The 19,433-nt window shown below is 45.1% G+C and overlaps 1 protein-coding gene across 1 annotated transcript in view; it reads right to left on the reverse strand.

Moving 5' to 3' along the window:
* NIPSNAP2 (nipsnap homolog 2) overlaps positions 1-14,568 on the reverse strand; it is a 28,123-nt gene extending 13,555 nt beyond the window's left edge. Inside the window, exons 1-5 of the mRNA XM_056137658.1 lie at positions 14,431-14,568; positions 4,503-4,642; positions 4,377-4,422; positions 1,184-1,278; positions 830-900 (exon numbers count right to left, since the gene is read on the reverse strand). Of these exons, the coding sequence (XP_055993633.1) occupies positions 830-900; positions 1,184-1,278; positions 4,377-4,422; positions 4,503-4,642; positions 14,431-14,516 (438 nt within the window). The 5' untranslated portion in view covers positions 14,517-14,568. The remainder of the gene's footprint in view (positions 1-829; positions 901-1,183; positions 1,279-4,376; positions 4,423-4,502; positions 4,643-14,430) is intronic.
* Positions 14,569-19,433: the final 4,865 nt, after the last annotated feature.

Below are 19,433 nucleotides of genomic sequence, written 5' to 3' on the forward strand. Positions count from 1 at the left end.
CCCCAATTGGCCCAAGATAATCCCAGTCACATTCTACTGAACCTTAACTTTTAGATCCTTTCATACTTTCAAAAGTGTTTCAGATCATGTTTAGGGCTGGATAGATAGTACAGTGGGTATGGTCCTTGCCCGATGACTGACCTGGGTTTGATTCCCAGCATCACATGTGTTCCCGGAGCATAGCTGACAGTGATCCCTGAACACAGAGCCAATAATAAGCTCTGAACACCTCCAGGGGTGTCCTCAAAACCAAACTCAAAACCAAACCAAAAAAGTGTTCTTATTTCGATGAAAAAACTCTATGGTCATCCAAACTCAGTAACAATGAAAACAAATTTAATTTTGTACATTTATGGGTTCTCCTAACAGTGTCTGACAGCTATTAAGAGAGGTAATGTGGAGACCACAAAACATCGGAAGATCCAAAGCCATTTATATTTAAACTGGGAGTCTAACAGAAAAGGTTTTCATTCTTAATAACGTGCTATTAAAATTCTCTTCATTAACAAGCATAAAGAGGGGAATGAGAAAGTCAGCCAAAGGTAAAGGCTATAAATATGTGGTTGGCAGTTTCTAAAACTATACTAGGTAATTTAGGATTTATTGTGTCCATGGGGCTGACTTGTCAGTTTCAAAGTACCAGTTGACTTTTACAATAAAAACTGCTATTTCAATAATATTACAACAACTTTGTTTTATAACCTCAAATAATAAAATATTGTATATAAAACACTGACAAGAATTTTGACAGAAAATCTACTTAGTTGTACAAATATCTATTATCATTATCATCTAGTCTAAGTAAACAGTTTTCACACACAATCATTACCTGATTTTCTCTGAGTTTATTCATGACCTCTGTGAGAGCCGGATAGCCGCCCTCATACCTCCAGAGGTGAACTGAAATATATTTTAAAAGATAATATATACTTAAGAGTTTCATGATACTTTGAGCTTATCTATACTCTAGGTAGGTATACACGGCAGTGTTTCAGATGCTGGCCTATGGATTATACCACAAAGCTTCGAAAACAGATTAAAATATTACAATTTACAAAAGGAGTTTTTGCAATGAATTACAGGAAAACTTTGATAATAAAAAACAAGCAACAAATCAAATATTAAATTATTACAGAAAAGACTTAGGGAACAAGTGCTCATTCTAAACACTTCTGCTTCCTACCAGCTTGATCCTGTTCGCCATACCACGTGTTCCAGGTCCCCACCAAAGTACAAGGGTAATGTTTATCTTCATGAATCTTTGGCAATATCTCTTGACTTAAAGAGAAGAAATACCAACACTAATTAAACAAAAAAATTGACCAAGTGAAAAAAAAATTTAGCAGGTGGACAGCACATGATCAGTAACAGGAGAAAGGTCATCGTCCTATGTCCTGACAAGTGACAACAGCTTACTTTATGCTAAAACAATGTGAAGAACTAATCTTTGAACTGAATTCTGTTGTATCCTCACATCTCACATAATAGAATCTCATGTTGTCTTAACTCTCTACAACAGTTGTAAGCAGCTCAAGAATAGTCATTAAAAATGGTAAGGATGAGTCAAAGGTCCCAAGATTCCAGGAACTATATGCCAATTTTTCATTTCAGAAAACAAAAAAGAAGTACTTAGAAATGGCAGTGTTTATAAAAGCTAAGTTCTGCTGGTTTCAAATAGAGGACAAATGAAAGAGCTGGGAATAGCAGAGAAAGAATGCAAAGGAAATGAAAAAAAGAGAAGAATGTTTATGATAGGAGAGACAACAGAACTGGCGTGTGTGGGCAGAGATATAACAGGGCAGAAAATAAGTTGACTTCAGGAAGGGGGACGACAGAACACAACAGTTTGGAAACAGCCCAACCCCGACAGTCCCAAAGGGCATCAAAGTGGTAAAAGAAGACAAATTAAAGATACAACATGAAAAATAAATTAGGTTCTACTCAATTCAACCAGTTGAGGAGAAAGGCACCACATAATCCCACAATGAACACATAACCACTCAGTTCATTTCTACTGACTACACATGAGCGGGAGCAAAGCAGTGACCGGTCACAGCAGTGTCAGTTTATCAGAGGGGTCAGTTTCACTCCCTATAAATGTTCCTGTTGTAAAGACTTGAATGTATAGGGAAATGCAAAGGGAACAGGGATGACTATACTACACCAAGAGAATATCTGAAACCCACACAATTTTAAATAGAAAAATAATGATGAAAGAGCATAACAGATTCAGTAATGGGTGCAGAAGTATACAAAATGGGTCAGAGATGAAACCAGTTCCAATTATTTGCTGACAATGAATGATATTTGGCTAACCACCAGATGCTGGGGCATCAGGATGAGTGTATGTGATATGATATTAACAGAGAAAATCTCTGGTCCTCTGTCTGAATGAATACTTAAACATCTTTAAAACCCTGGGGCTGGAGAGACAGCACAGAGGGTAGGGTGTTTGCCTTGCATGCGGCCGACCCGGGTTCGATTCCCAGCATCCCATATGGTCCCCTGAGTACCACCAGGAGTGCAGAGCCAGGAGGAACCCCTGTGCATCGCCAGGTGTAACCCAAAAAGCAGAAAAAAAATAAACATCTTTAAAACCCAGTTACATGACCACACTGTATATATTTTGAAGTGTGACATTTATTTTAAAAATTAAGATGATATTAACTGAATTCTTAGAAATGACATGGGTTTGATAGAAATCAGGGGTGCAGAAAGATGTATTATGTTGAGAAAATGGAAATGAATCTCTCTTTCTCCTTGAATTAGAGTCACATGGAAGGTGGAAGCCTTTAAAGAGAACCCACACTGGTTCCAGAAAGGGGCCGGGGTTGAGCAATGAGGCCTAGGTTTTTCACCAATACAAAAATCAATAAAATCAATCCTTTTTTTTTAGGGCAGGGGGGCCAAATCTGCTCTTCGAAGCCTGGCCTTACCTGAACAGAGGTTGTAATGTAGATAGTACTTGTACCCAGAACTGGATGGGTTGGGAAGAACCTCATTATTTGGGTCCCTAAAAACCAGGCAGGAGTTAAGTCTTTATGTACTGGATACAGGTTGCTGCTGAAAGTTTCAGAGAAAAGAAAAAACATGATGAATGAGAAAATAGAACTCGAGCAGATCAATCTGACAGACTTTTGGGTAATGAATTTCAGGGTGGAGTAAAGATACAGGTACAGTTTCAAAGCAAGAAAGGCAGTTCAGAAAGGAGGCTACTTGGAAATAGGACTTCAACAGGCAAGTGAGATGGAGAGGGGGATGGAGGATGAAAAACAAAGAGAACCAAAACGCTTATCAAATAAAGGATACGTGATCCTTAGTGACTACTTAATAATAAACAACTAAGGGAAGAGTTAAAAAAAAACCATGGTGAGTGACATATATAGGAAGCTGAAAGAGCAAGGTGATTCTATATGCTGAGTTTGAAATGAGAGCAAGATATCCAAACAGAAATATGAATAGACAGAAATCTAAAGACAGGATGAAGTGACAAAAGCAAGACAGAAAAGAAAATCCAGGGAAACATCAGCACTGAGAAAAATTTCATTTTATAAGAAAAGACTTAGAAGCATTTAAAAAAAAAAAGAATAATCTCAGCATTAAAAGAATTGCTAAAAAATCTACACTACAGTTCCCCAAACTGCCTTAAAAAAACCCCAACACAATAAAAGATCTTTGATTCTGCAAATTATGCCAATTCTGGTGATGATTTATTTTATCACAAAAGCAGTTGTTATAGGTGAAAAAAATCACTTGACTTATGTTTGTTCATAATTGATCATTATATACCATTTTTGTTAATAAAGAATTGATGAGCTTAATTCTATTTTTGAGCTTAAAGTTAATTAATGCTCTAAGGATGCATGAATCTAATTGCACGTAATTTTCTAAAGAGACCTGGATCCTGGGGAATGAAAGATTTGAGAAGAAATGGCAACTATATTCAAATATACATAAGACTCCCAAGAGGCATTTTTATTTAGGAGTAAAATTGGGAACAACAGAAGACAGAGATATGAGCTCTAATTCTGACATTCAAAGCTGTCAACAGATGAAATGTCTGAATGTATTTAAGCACAGGCAGTCAGAAAGTCTATAGAAACACTGGATGAGTAGATGGACTAGACAGCTCCTTACATCTTAAGAAACAAGTAACATTCTAAGACCTTATTGTCTTTTCAATAGTTCAAGTAATGACTTAACTAAGTAGTGCTTAAAATCCCAATGCCCTTGATAATCCCACACAGAACTCAATTTAAACATTTGGGTTTAAGAAGAGGAATCAAAGATCTCACTGTGCTATCAAATGTTAGCTAAACCAACAAACATGAAAAGCACTAGCTTTTCCTAAGTAAAAGACAGTTTGGCATACACACCAAATTTTGTTGTAAGCTTCTAGGCATTCTGGTTTAACGTTGTGAACTGAAAAACAAAAAAATTCAAAGATAAATTTATAAACAAAGAAAAAAAACAAATATGCAAATATCAAACCTGTCACTCACACTGTAATTTGTATAAACTGCTTGTTTCCTTTTTGGCTAGGAGATTAGAGTGAGCATCTTTTCTTGGATCAACTTTCCGGACAAATAAGGATTTTAACCAGCTATCTTCTCGGCGTCTATGACTTGAAGATGTCAGTCCCCTATGGAACAATAATTATAAAAATTAGATTAATCAGTGATACAAATACTTCAGTGACCTTTGGCAGTATCACATGATATGTTATCTTATAAATTTATCAATTCATTGAACAAATTGAACATGCCATAAGCACCTAAGGCGTTGCTCTATCCATTCAAACAGCATATACTTTTGTGTGTGTGTGTGTGGGGGGGTGAGGTTTGGGGTCACACCCTATTGCTTGGAGGACCAGATTGCACTGTGAATCAAACCTGGGTCTCCTGAAAACAAAGTCCTTTCACCTGTCTCCCTGGCTCCAAGAAAACACTGGAAGTAGCAGAAGCAGAATCAAGTGCAAAAGGAGAAACTTGTGATTATAAGAATATGAAAAATCAGAATACTATTCATTAAAAGAGGTAGATCAACATGCATGGTTGATATGAGAAAGTCATATGGAAATAGTTATCACAGAATTGTACCATCAATACAAATACAAATCACATAAGCTCCTGAATATCTGAACTATTTCTCTATGCATCTAGTATTTCTTTTAGTGGGCTACTGGGGCCGAGCCCTGTTTCTGTGCTCAAGTGTGCTCTCTGGTGGTGGCATCACAAGATGCAAGACAAATGCCTTACCCTGTATACTATCTTTCTTGTCCCATACATCCATACTTAAACTGTAGCCCTGTAGCACTGTCCTGTTGTTCATCGATTTGCTCTAGCGGGCACCAGTAACGTCGCCATTGTGAGACTTGTTACTGTATTTGTCATATTGAATATGCCACGGGGAGCTTGCCAGGCTCTGCTGTGTGGGCAGGATACTCTTGGTAGCTTGCCTGCTCTCCGAGAGGGACGAAGAAATCTAACCCAAGTCGGCTGCGTGCAAGGCAAACGCCCTATTCGCTGTGCTGTCCTTAAATTAGTTAAAATATTTAAAAGTGGGCCAGGTTCAATCCCTGGCAGTCCATATGGTTGATCAAAGCCACCGGGAGTGATCCCTGAGTACAAAGGTAGGCATAAGCCCTGACCATGGTTGGGTTAGCCCCAAAACATAATAAAAGTGAATGCTAAGAAATCATAAAGGTAAACATGAAATTTAGAATTTTAAAACTTAGGGGGAGCCAAGGCAGTTGGGAAATTTTCTTGCACGCGACCAACCTGGGTTCGATCCTTGGCATCCCATATGGTCCCCCAAACATCACTAGGAGTAATTCCTGAGTGCAGAGCCAGGAGTAACTCCTGAATATTGCTGGGTGTGGCTCAAAAAGCCAAAAAATTTTTTAAAACTTGCTTAGACTCATTCTCTTCTTAACTGCACATCACAATAATCAAATAACAGCCATTTCACCATTTTAAAATGTTGACAGACCATTGGTCTATTCAAATACTCTATCAGTTTCAAGAATATAGCTTTTTTTTTTCATTTTGGGCTACACCCGGCAATGCTCAGGGTTACTCCTGGCTTTGCACTCAGGAATCACTCCTAGCGGTGCTCAGGGGACCATATGGGATGCTGGGAATCGAACCCGAGTCGGCTGCATGCAAGGTAAACACCCTACCTGCTGTGCTATTGCTCCAGTCCAAGAATATAGCTTCTTAACTGTATAGCATATACACTACACCACGCTGCATTCACCACTAAAGTTCTAGTTACCAGACCATCCAACCATTCATACTATTCCCCCTACTCATTTGTTTCATCTGCCTTTATCCTTCTCCTCTGCTAATCACCATTCTGTTGTCAAAGGGCGTATTTTTTTTTCATTTTAATTTAAACTTACATACAGTAAAATTCACTTTGGGGTGGTAGAACATTATCTAGACTAACATAAGATATGGAAGTTCCTTTACTCCCACCCAACTTCTTCCATTCATATTCACTTTTCGAGCAAGGTAGTATAGAGGGTAAAACCTTTGCCTTACATCCAGTCAAACCTGGTTTTCATCCGTGGTACTACATATGTATCCCAAACACGATGTCCTGAGTACCAACAGCTATATGGCCCCGCAGAACCAAAAACTCATAGTCACTCTTCTCCTTACTTCTAATTACCAACAAGCATAAATCTGTTGTATGCAGCTAAAGTTTCGCCCTCCCCAGAATGTCTTACATATGGAACTGCACACAACATAGCCTGCTGCCTGTGCCCAGACCTCTAAGCAATCCCCTTTGCAACTGATAGCTGTCATCTCCATCCAGGATTCTTAGAATGTGCTTTTTATAGATCTGATCTTTGCTCCACACACAAATGACCTTTTCTGACTTTTCCCAAGTAGCCACTATGAATGTGCAGAATCTTTTCAAAATAAGATCAGGATGCTGATATAGGAGGTCCATAGGAAACAGTTCCTGGTTATGGAAACACTGATAATTTTGCATGCTATTTCAAATCTGCTAATTAGGCCGACTCAAACACACGGAGCCAAGGAAAAGAACCACCTCTGGTATGCAAGAAGAGACTTGGAATTTAAATAAGAGGGAAGAAAAAAAGCCTCTCATATGACGCAAATTCCCAACTGTTCCACAAGATAAACATGAACTCTATAATAAAGTCCTAACTTTTTTTTTACTCCTTCCATCCCCCGCCCCCCTTCCTCTTTTTGTTGCTATTGACATGACTGGGTTATTTACACACAAGCAGGTTGAGGTGCTAATATATTTTTAGCTTTGGTGCTCAGTAGTGACTACACTTCATGGCCACAGTGCTCACTGGGATTATTGAGCCCTCCTCGAGGTGCAGTGCTAGCACATGTGACTACTGGAACTCTCCTCCCAGCTGAAACACACTTATGATTGTGGTGCTTGCTTGGAGTCCCTGCGGTAGATACAGAAGTGCTTCTCAGGTGCATTTCCTGGCCGTGTTCCTTATGCATCTGTTTAGTTATTTATGGTGCTCACCTTTTTGTGGTAGTTTCGAACACCTGGCTATGGAAATAGTGTGTGTTACCTCAAGAGTTGCCAGGATTGAGTTCTGTGCATGAGGAACACCAAGGATTTGAACTTGTGATCATTTGCTTACACAGAAGGTGCTCTAAGCCACTGTACTGTTCACAGTTGTCTTGACGAATGGAGAAATCTGGCTCAGCATCATTCCCAATGAATGGACCGTTAAACTCTAAAATCTGCTGAGTGTAAGTCATACGGCCGAAATCGCCTATTGTGCCAGATCCATCTAGCACGGTGATAAGATCCGGGAAGTGATTCTTGACAGATTCTGTTCAAATCATGATCAGACTGTATTTATGTTTTATGATACTTTGCAAAGGATGCATAAAATCACATTCCATTACTTTACAAGAGCAGAAGCATGGTTCCAGGCTCTATGAACATAAAGATGAGCCAGATGTCTAGTCTATTTAGTGTTATGGGAGAAAAAGGAATCAGTAATAAGAGGAGTCACAGATACTATGACATACACACAGTGGGGGATAAAGGGAAAGCCCCACTGGCCTGGCAGAAGGGACAAGACGGATTTCGGTGGGGACATTTTGATTCTGTTTTGGAAGAGAAGCAAGAAAGGTGGACAAGGCAGGTAATAATTCCAGTCAAGGGGTTGGAGCAATAGCACAGTGGGTAGGCAGTTTGTCTTGCATGCGGCTGGCCTGGGTTAGATTCCCAGCATCCCATACGGTCCTCCAAACACTGCCAGGAGTAATTTCTGAGTGCAGAGCCAGGAGTAACCCCTGAGCATCGCTGGGTGTGACCCCCCCCCCCAAAAAAATCCCAGTCAAAAGGAAAATATCCAGGGGCCTGGAGTCATGGAAATACATGGTACATTTCTGGAACAGCAAAGAATCCATTTAGGCAAGAGAACAGGGCACAGGAGAAAGAACAGAGAAGAGAAAACAGAACGCCAAGGGAGGCAGGGCAGTCAGGCTCTTGTGTATCAGGCTATCAGCTGCACTTTATCAGTACAGAGTGAAATGCTAACACATTTGGGGGGGCAGTGGGGGTGGGGCAGAGCGATAGTACGGCAGGTAGGGCACTTACCTTGCACTCAGTCAAGCCAGTGAGAGCCCCACCTGATAAGATTCCTGAAGTGATTCCCAAGTGCAGAGACAGAAGAACCCCTAAGCACCACCAGCTGTCCACCCTCGCACCTCCCAAATGAAAGACCTGAGTATAAAAAGAAGCCTGGCAGGGAGGTGAGTGGAGCACAGCAATAACCATCAGGGAGCACGGCTCTTGTTCCATGGCCAGCAGTAGCAGGCATGCAGAAGGCATTCATTACTCACTGGGTGAGTCTGGATTGTTCTGGGTTAGGAAGATGGCAGTGTGGATGAATTGGGGAAGAGGCATTAAAAAAACACTCCTGGGGCTGGAGTGACAGCACAGCGGGTAGGGCGTTTGTCTTGCACGCGGTCGACCTGGGTTCGATTCCCAGCATCTCATATGGTCCCCTGAGCACCACCAGGAGTAATTCCTGAGTGCAGAGCCAGGACTAACCCCTGTGTATTGCCAGGTGTGACCCAAAAAACAAAACAAAACAAAAAACAAAAACAAAAAAATAAAACACTCCTGAGGTGAAAAGATGACACAGATTCTGCATAGGGATGCAAGATGGTGGGGCTGGAACAGATTAAAGGCAAATGGAATCTACATTTAACCATGAGACCACAAATAGTAGTTGTGTAATAGGGAAAGCTGCATGCAAGGCAAAGTGCCTCAACTCCCGTATCTCTCTCCAGCTCCTGTGTAATGGACTTCATTCATTCTTTCATTCATTTTATTTATTTATTTTTGCTTTTTGGGTCACACCTGGCGACGCACAGGGGTTACTCCTGGCTCATGCACTCAGGAATTACTCCTGGTGGTGCTCGGGGATATGGGATGCTGGGAATCAAACCAGGGTTGGTGCGTGCAAGGCAAACGCCCTACCCACTGTGCTACACTCCAACCCCCATGGACTTCATTCAATCATCAAGGATCTACTAGCTGTGTGTTATGTGGGGCCACACTTCAGGGCTCTGTTTGCTGGTCGAAGGGGAAACACATCTCAGCCTGGAATCACAAGGTGGTGGCTGGGGTAGAGGAAGTGGAACCTAAGTTTGGAGAAGACATGGATCGACACTTTGAGGAAGCAACTGCAGTGCGGAAGACTTGAAAGAGGAGCAACTAACTTGCTAGTAAGTGCCCCTGGAGGAAGGGTACTCTAAGAAGCAGAACTATATTGGACAAGGCAAGGTGCAGGTGAATGTGGCAGAGCTGAGGGGGAGAAAGAAACTAAAAGGCCAGATCCAAAGAAGATTCTTTTGGGGCCAGAGTGATAGTACAGCGGGTAGGGAGTCTGCCCGCACACAGTCAACTTGGGTTTGATCCCGTATCCCATGTGGTCCCCTGAGCACTGCCAGGAATAACCCCTGAGCATTGCTTGTGTGGCCCCCAAACAAAACAAACTCTCCCAAAATGAAGAGTCTTGCATTAAAGTTCTCCCATTTCCTTCCTACTACCAAACGCACTGTTGATCATTATAAATCTGTGTTTCACATAGTTGCTATGGTGAGCTGTTACACAACATTTTATTCTGAAAAATTCCAAACAGATGAAATATATGAAATACAATGAAGTATTCTAATGAATTTTAACTTCATCTTAATTCAATGAATATGATGATCTACTGGCCCAGCAACTGATGAAAAAATTGATTATAATTTTTAATCATCTCTCTATATTGCTTTATTCTTTGATCAAATTATTTTTCTTTAATTGACTTTAAATTCATTTTTGTTTCTTGGGGTCATACCCAGTAGTGCCCAGGGGATCATGGGTGCTGGGGACTGAACCTGGAACTCTTGTATGCCAAATACGTGGCTCAACCATTTGAGTCATCCTTGGGCCTGACCAAACCATTTCTTAATGGAGAAGGACATATGTGGTTGTGCTCAGGGGTCACTCCTGATGGTGCTTGGGGGACCATATGGTGCTGGGGATTGAACTGGGGTTGGCCACATGTGTGGCAAGTACGATAATTCCTATACTATCTCTTTTTTTTTTTCCTATACTATCTCTTTGGCCCCCCAGCCCCCACCAAACCATTTAAAAGTAGAATGCGGACATCATTTACTTCAATAAACAGTTGAGCATGCGTTTCCTAAAAACAAAGACAAAACCATGATACCATTATTACTGCCACTGTCACTGTCCTCCTGTTGTTCATCGATTTGCTAGAGTGAGCCCAGTAACGTCTCCATTGGAGACTTTGTTGTTACTGTGTTTGGCATATCGAATTATTACATCGAAGAAAAATAATTTTACAATATCTAATTGTTACTCCACATTAGAATGTCCCACACTGTAATCAAATTTTATAGGGCCCATGGATAGCTTAGAAGTAGAGTACCTGCCTCACAAGCATATGGTTGAGAGTTCAATCCTTAGTACTGCCTCAATGCTAAAATACAATCCTGTTTGGTATCCAGAGGCTACAGCTAAGCCTGCTACCTCTGGTGTACCATAATGAAGAGTACAAACCTTGGTTATTGCAAAAAACAAAGGTAAGGGGAAAATAAAAAAGAAAAACAAATTTCTTTTGTACATTTTATTTTTCTGAAGAGGGTAGTATCAAAGAAAAGAGACCAGGGCTAGTCACAGAGGATCTTTCTAATACAGAAGCTGGGGCTGGAGAGAGAGTACAGGAATGAAGGCGCTTGCCCTAAGTGTAGCAGATCAGTTATTCCCAGTATCACAGTCCCCCAGCACTGCTGGAAATGCCCTCCTTCCCCAGCAGAGAGCCCAGGAGTGGCCTAAACCCCTCCCACAAAATCACTGTCACTGTCACTGTCCTCCCGTTGTTCATCGATTTACTCGAGCGGGTCCAGTAATGTCTCCATAATTGTAAGACTTGTTGTTACTGTGTTTGACATATTAAATACGTCACAGGTAGCTTGCCAGGCTTTGCCATGCGGGCGAGATACTCTCGGTAGCTTGCCGGGCTCTCTGAGAGGGGCGGAGGAATCGAACTCGGGTCGGTCATGTTGGCTGCTTGCAAGGCAAATGCCCTACCCGCTGTGCTTATCGCTCCAGCTCCCTCCCACAAAATAAATTAAAAATACTGCTCAGAGGTTTTTTTTTGTGTGTTTGTTTGTTGTTTATGTTTTTTTGCTTTCTGGGTCAAGCCGGCGATGCACAGGGGTTACTCCTGGCTCTACACTCAGGAATTACTCCGGGCGGTGCTCAGGACACCATATTGGATGCTGGGAATCGAACCCGGGTCGGCCTCATGCAAGGCAAACGCCCCAGCCGCTGTAGTATCACTCCAGCCCCTCACCAATGAGTTTCAGTCCACTCTCTTCATAGGAATCCCGATGTGATGCCAGTGGCAATGGAGAAGGGAGAGTCAAGACCTGCTAGAGACGGAACTAACAGATCTGGCAACAGACCAGAAGGGAGAAAGCTGGGGGGGGGCGGGCGGGGGGCACTTGGGAAAAGCCCCTGTTTCTGGCTGGTGCCACTGAATGTGAGATGTGTACCGGAGGGAGAGGTGCCAGCAGGAGTAAGCAACTTAAAGGTAAAGGGGAGCTAAATTCTAGATACAGAGTACCTCAAGGACACAGTGCAGCTCAACAACTGTCCCTGGCGCAGAGTGCTAAGGGAGAAATTCTGGTGAGTAGTCTCCCAGGAAGAGTTCCCACTTCTCTGAAAACACTCTTGCAAGGTCACTTGCAAGCCCCCTACTGGCAAGTTCGGGTTTTCCCACCATCTGGCACAGCTGACCAGTCTTTCTCTGCAATACCCACTCCCCCAGGCAGTGACACCGACCTCACGGGCTCGTCCCCAGTCACTGTGCCACCTCTCGGTCCTATACAGTGTGCAAATGTTCACACATCGCAGGTCTGTTTTCCAGCCTCTTCTTTTTCTATAGTCCCTTTTAAGCAATCGCATATATTTCTATAGTTTAAAAAGTTTTATCATGAAAGCTCTCAACCAAATACAATAATTCAAGAAATTTATGTTTCTGCCAACAGTTAACATTTAGCATTCCCATCTGCTGGTATAACTTGCCGTGTTACCTGGAATTCAGATATCTGGTTTAAGGTAGGAAGTAACCGGTCAAGCAGGACAATTGCCTGTTTGGCATTCCTATTTAAATAGTTCATAGCCACCAGATTTTACCAGATTTCACCTAACTTTACCAGATTCATAACAGCTCAGTGGTAGACTGAGATATTGTGCTCTATTCTACAGATTTTCTAAGACATTATTTACATGCAATATTTGACCAAATTAGTGAATACACTAGGTCTGCATCATGCCTTAGAGAATATCTACTGTTTTTTTGGTTTTTTTTTTTTTCTTTTTGGGTCATACCCAGCGATGCTCAGGGGTTGCTCCTGGCTCATGCACTCAGGAATTACTCCTGGCAGTGCTCAGGGAACCATATGGGATGCTGGGAATCGAACCTAGGTTGGCCGTTGCAAGGCAAATGCCCTACCCTCTGTGCTATTGCTCCAGCCCCGAGAATATCTACTGTTAAGGCAGACTAGGGTGCAGGAGGAAGTAGTCAAAAGGTAGAGGGGACTGCATGAGTGAGTTAAGACCCCATAGGTTGAAAAGAGATACAGTCTCCTGTGTCAGGAGTATTTGAGCTCAGCCAGCCCAAACCTCCAATCAACCAGCTTTCCTGACCTTGGGCAATTTAGTTGAACATGTTAGCTCATGTTCATAATCTTCAATTCAGCTTTCTTGGAAAGAAGAAAATATAAATTTGATGAGTTTGTTTTTCATGCCTAGAAAAAATTGACCTGCAGAATTCAACAGAATTTTAAAAAATGAAGATAATTTATTAGTGAACTTGGAAACAGATATGAAATTCGTTAATAACAAAACGTATAGATAGTAGGAAGGGCACTGGGCCTGAAGCCTTCAAACTGGTTGAAAAGTCTGTGTGGCTCCTGTTCCTCTTCAGAAGGTTCCATCTCATCTCTCTGCGGATCCCATTACTTAAGATCCCGTCTGGATTGCATTCAATAAGCCATGTCATAACACAAGGCCTGGGCCATCTTAGTAGTTTCACAAACAGGGAGGTTGCGGGCTGGATCCTTGCACTATTACCACTGCCACTTGACTTCTTTCACTGTCAAGCCCCACCTGCATTTCTTACAGGGCTAATTATTTCACCGAAAATAAGCTAGCATTAAAAAAAAAAAAACATTTCAATGAGTGGCTGGAGCGATAGCACAGCGGGCAGGGCGTTTGCCTTGCACGCGGCAGACCGGGGTTCGATCCCCGGCATCCCATATGGTCCCCGAGCACCGACAGGGAGTGCAGAGCCAGGAGTAACCCCTGAGCATCGCTGCTGTGACCCTCCCCGCCCCCCACAAAAAAGGGGGGAGGGGGAAACCACTGCAATGACCCTCCTGTTAGGAAAACCGCTGTGTATTTGCCAAGTGACAAAATCAGGGAATCGAACCCGGAACCCAAAGCGATCTAAAACACTGCGGCCCCGGACCCGCGCGGAGCCCGACCCACGAGCCCGAGAGTGCGGCGCGCACTCACGCGCCCCCCAACGCCCCCCGCTGCGGCGGCCGGTGGCACCCACCAGACGGAGGAACCGCTCCGTGCGCGCCGGGAGTCCCGGTCCCCGCTCCGGGCCGCGGCGGCTCCGCAAGGTCAAGGTCCGCGGGCCCCGGGGCGCCGTCCTCCCCGCGACCTTGGGCCGCGCCCGCCCGAAGCGCCGCCGCCGCCGCGCCGCCGCCGCCTCAGCGCGGCCCCTCAACCGCCCCGCGGGCCCGGCCTTGACGGGACACAGCCCCGCGCCCCGCGCCCGTCGCCGCCGCCGCCGCGCCCGGGAAGGGCGGCGCTGCTCACCGGAGCCCGGCCGGGGGGCTGCAGGGCCCGGCTCGCTGCAGGAGGCCGCGGGCCGCTCGGCGGCCGCACCGCACCAGCGCCGCCATCTTGCTCCGCCGCCGCCGCTATCGCCGCTGCCGCCGCCGCCGCCGCCGCCGCCGCCGCGCCCCCCTCCCCGACCCGGGCGGCCGCGGGCCTGGGGCGGGGCTCGGGGCCTGCAGACGGGGGCGTCGCCGCCAGGGGGAGCGGGGCGCGCGGCCGCCGCGGGCACCGGGGCCCGGAACCGAGGAGCGGCCTGGCAGCGCGGGGCACTTAGCGGGGAACAGACGCTTCCGAAAAGCGTCGTGCTGGATGGAGCGCGGGGACCCGGGGCCAGCGGGGAAGGCTTCTGGAAGGAGACCCTTGGCATCTGTCATGCAAATGCCATGCAAATGCCATGCTACTGTCTCTATCGCATTGAAGCAGCTGGCAGCAGATAGAGACTTCCAGGGCCATGGGTTCTTAGGAAGAAATGAATGAAACCCGCTGGCCCGAAGGCTGCCAGGACCCATCTGTGGACCCGGGAACTGATGAGACCTTGAGCTGGCTCACTGCGGGCCCCCAGAAGGAGGGACCCCCCCCCCTTCTGAGAGAAGCTCCACCTGGAAAAAGACCAGGAAAGGACCATCAGCTGCTCCCAGGCTGCCCTCGTGGGGCGCGTGCTTGCGAAACCCTCCAAAAGCCGACTTGAGCAGGGCAGGCACCCAGTAGCTGCCAGAGTCCACGTGCTGCTCTCGTGCCCTTGTGTTACTGCTGTGCGCATGTGTCACCTGCATACAGGTGTTGCCAGACCGTGCATCTGGTCCTCCCCTCCTGAGATGCGTCCTGGGTGCTTTCTACTCCAGGGAACCCAGTCCTAGATCTCACACCCTCTGTGAGGTCTCGGACTGGGGAAGGTCTAGGTACTGGCTGACCTGCAAAGAGCAAGGCCCGCTGCAGATTCTTTCCAGCCGTTTCTGGGGCGCCAAAAGTGAATAGAGAGAAAGCAGTCAGGTCAGTGGGGTCCGCAGGTGACTTCCGTGAAGTGAGAGAGACGGCCGCCTCAAGAAGGTAATCTGCAACTTTCTACCGAGTTCACCTCTGCCACCCCGATAATGGCTGAAAATTCTAAGACTGATCAAGTCTGTGATCAGCCTCTACACTGCACGTCCCACCACCCTCCATAGGCAGCCGCCAAGTCACACCTAACGTCTACTTGCTCTTTGAGTCACCGGAGTTCATTCCCACCATCCCACCACCTGATTCCCTGGGGAGCCGCGGACTCAGGCTGGAGCGAGGATCACTCTTTGCAAGACAGGCCAGTCAGTCCTCACCCTACCCAGGCCTTTGTGGTCCTCATCTATCTCTGAGAAAAGAATTTCAGGAGGAGACAAGCAGTAAAGTTAAAAACAAACATATAACCAAAGCACCAGATTTTGGGGGGCTGGAGCGAGAGCACAGCAGGTAGGGCATTTGCCTTGCATGCAGCTGACCCAGGTTCGATTCCCAGCATCCCATCTGGTCTCCTGAGCACCGCCAGGAGTAATTCCTGAGTGCAGAGCCAGGAGTAATCCCCATGCATCGCCAGGTGTGACCCAAAAGCAAAAACAAACAAAACACCAGATTTTATTTGGAGGTTTTGAGGGGGATGGAGGTTGGAGAGAGAGAGAGAGAGAGAGAGAGAGAGAGAGAGAGAGAGAGAGAGAGAGAGAGAGAGAGGAGAGAGGTGCTCAAGAGAGAACAAAGGCTTCTCCAAAGGCTGAAATCCCAGATTCCAGTGTTAGATATGATATGAAAGTATCAAAGTCCACATCTCAAGAGGTGAGGCAAGTGACACATGTTTTAGGTCAGGCACCACATGCACTCAGCAGCAACATATGGGCACAGGCAGCACACGGGCTGGGGGAAGCACATGCATAATTCTTTCTGGTCTTTCCAGCTGGAGCTTTCCTCTGATGGTGGTGGGGGTCCAGCCTTTCTCTGGGTCTGTGTTGCTGCAGGTAAACATCTCATCAGGCCTTAGTTCCAGCACTCACAAGGTGAGTTTTCACAGCCTTGGCGCTATTGGTTTTCTTACTTCCCAGGAATTTACTGCCATGGTGGGGTGGGTGGGATGGGGTGTGGGGCTTCCTTGTCTCCCTGCCTTATCCGTGTAGTCTCTTCTCCAGGCTGCCACCTCGCTCCTCCCTACTTCACCCAGGTAAACTGGGAACCCCATGACATCATATATACTTACGTTTTTCTGGAAAAATAAAACTCATTAATAAAAGCATTTATGGTGAGAGCAAAGGCATTCTCTAGTGGTCTTGCGCTGCACGGTTCCTGTTCATTTTAACACGGTGGCATTAGCTGGCCCCTCTCTTGCCTTCAAGCTGCCCCAGTCTCGTGGGGGCAGAATGTGAAACTGTTGGAGTCACGAGTAGTGATGTGAGGCTATGGTTGCTGGTCACAAGATGGGAGGGGGACAGGGCAACAGAGCAAGTAACTGGTGGCGACTGTGAAGTGATGCTCAGTCCAAGGAGAGTGGAAGAAAGGAAGAAGGAAGGACATTTCTGGCCAAGGCAACGGAGGTCTGGGGCAGGATGATATTCTTCAAAGAGGTTTCTGAGGGGCTAGAGAGATAGCACAGTGGGTAGGGCGTTTGCCTTGCACGCGGCCAACCCGGGTTCGATCCCCAGCATCCCATACAGTCCCCCAAGCACCGCCAGAAGTAATTCCTGAGTACAGAGCCAGGAGTAACCCCTGTGCATCACCGGGAGTGACCCCCCCCCCCAAAAAAAGGCAAAGAGGTTCCTAAAAGCTAGAAATTAACCATTAAAACTCTGACCAAAACCAAGCAGAAAGAGAGCCAGAAAATGAGAAATGGAAGAAAGGAAGGCAGACGCCAGGAGGAAAATGCCATCCGGTGGGTGTCCTGGCCATCGGCCAAGGAGGGGTGGGGTCAGGAACTTAAGTTTGTGGGCTGAGGTTCTTTGAAGCTGGTTTACCTAAGTGATCTTTAGGCAGAGGAAGCCTGGGGCAGAAGTTTCCACTACCTCAGTTTCCACTGGGGCAATACTTAAATATGGACAGATTACAGGGGATGGCAGAAGTGGATCCTACAGAGGTCTGAGAGAATGTAAAGTGGCAATTTTTGGAGGCCAGTGGGAAGGAGCACAAGAAGCACAAGGACAGGAGATTGGAGGCTGTGGGAGTTTCTGATTGCAGTTTGCTATAGACCGGAGAAGCTGGTAGACCTAAAGGGAGACTCTGCCCCAAAGGAAAGTAGGGTCCTTGTTCTGCATAGCTGAGGGCTTCTTGCCAGTTGTAACAATGAACCCTCTGAATTTCTTACAGTCTAAGGATTTCTCAGCCCTAGTTCTGGAACAGATGCTTTAAAATCTGTTCTGAAATGTAACATTTATCAACATCTTTGCTGACAATGCTTTTTATTTATTCTGCATTTCTCTTCCCCTGCTATCACCTTGCTCTGGAGTTCCATTAGCTCAGTGCTTTTTACTGAGGGGGAGAAGGGAATAGAAGTTGAGGGGAGTTATTTCACAGCGTGGCTTAGAATACTCAGTGCCTTAGAATGAATGTGGGGTATCTTCCAGGAGTTATTATTTTTTTAGGCCACATCTGGGGGTGCACAGGGATCACTGCTGGTGGGCTCTGGGGACATGTGGTAACAGAAATTGATCAAGGTTGGCCCCACGCAAGTGCTATACTACCTGGACTGCATTTTTACATTTTAAAACATTTTATTTATTTACTTTTATGTAGGAGTTCTAAAACATTTTAAAATAGCCAATGCTTTCCCAAAGTAGGTGATGAAATGATGGGGGGATGGAGGAAGTAAAAACCTCCTCAGGTGTAACTGGTGAGGGTGCTTTCTGATCCCTTAAGAAGGTAGCCTCCAGGCAGGGTTTGGGGGAGTTTTGCTGCAATGGGGTGGAAGGCCAAATAGTTTCGGAACCTCTGGTCTACTATAACTTATCACCACTTCATGCTTTTTTTTTTTTTTTTTTTTTTTGGTTTATGGGTCACAGCTTGTGGTGCTCAGAGAACCATGCAGTACCAGGGATCAACACGGGTGAGCTCCATATACGGCAAGGCTCACTCCTGCTTATCTTAGAGCCTAAGATAAAAGAAAAGCAAAACAAATTCAAAGTTCTATTTCCTATGTATCAACATTCATATTATTAGACAATTATGTGGCCATAGAGATGTCTCAAAGGGTTGAAAGCAGGCTTTGCAAGCAGGATTTGATGCACAACATGCATGCCTGGTTTGATCCCAAGCACCATGCAGTTCCCCAAGCAAGCGTGTGGCTTTCCCAAGATAAAAGAAAGACAAATTGTGCTCTCTTCGGCAGCACATATACTAAAATTGGCCCCATACGCAAGGATGAAATGCAAATTCATGAAGCGTTTCATATTTAAAAAAAAATTAAAGACAAATCTGGTAAGGTCTTTATTTTTGGTAAGGTAAAATCCCAAATATGTGGATTATTTGTCTGGCACTGGTTAAATTTTTTTAAAAGAAATTGGGGCTGGAGTGATAGCACAGTGGGTAGGGCTTTAGCCTTGCACACGGGGGACCCAGGCTCGATTCCCAGCAACCCTTATGGTCCTCTGAGCACCGCCAGAAGTAATTTGAGTGCATGAGCCAGGAGTAACCCCTGTGAATTGCTGGGTGTGACCCAAAAAGAAAAGAAAAGAAAAGAAAAGAAAATTACCTTTAGGCAGGAATGTATTAATGTGGTTTGGTCTGTTTGATCTAAAAAGGTTTTTTTCCTCAAGTAAAGGTTTTAAGGTAACACACAATTCTTTGAATGATAACAAACCAACAAAGCTAAATCTCTGATATTCCTAATATTGTAAATTCTATTTTTTTTTTTTTTTTTTGCTTTTTGTGTCACTCCTGGCGATGCTCAGGGGTTACTCCTGGCTTTGCACTCAGGAATTACTCCTGGCAGTGCTCAGGGGACCATATGGGATGCTGGGAATCGAACCCAGGTCGGCCAT

Source organism: Sorex fumeus, unplaced genomic scaffold, assembly GCF_029834395.1.
Source record: "Sorex fumeus unplaced genomic scaffold, SorFum_2.1 ptg000126l, whole genome shotgun sequence".
NCBI classification, from domain to species: domain Eukaryota; kingdom Metazoa; phylum Chordata; class Mammalia; order Eulipotyphla; family Soricidae; genus Sorex; species Sorex fumeus.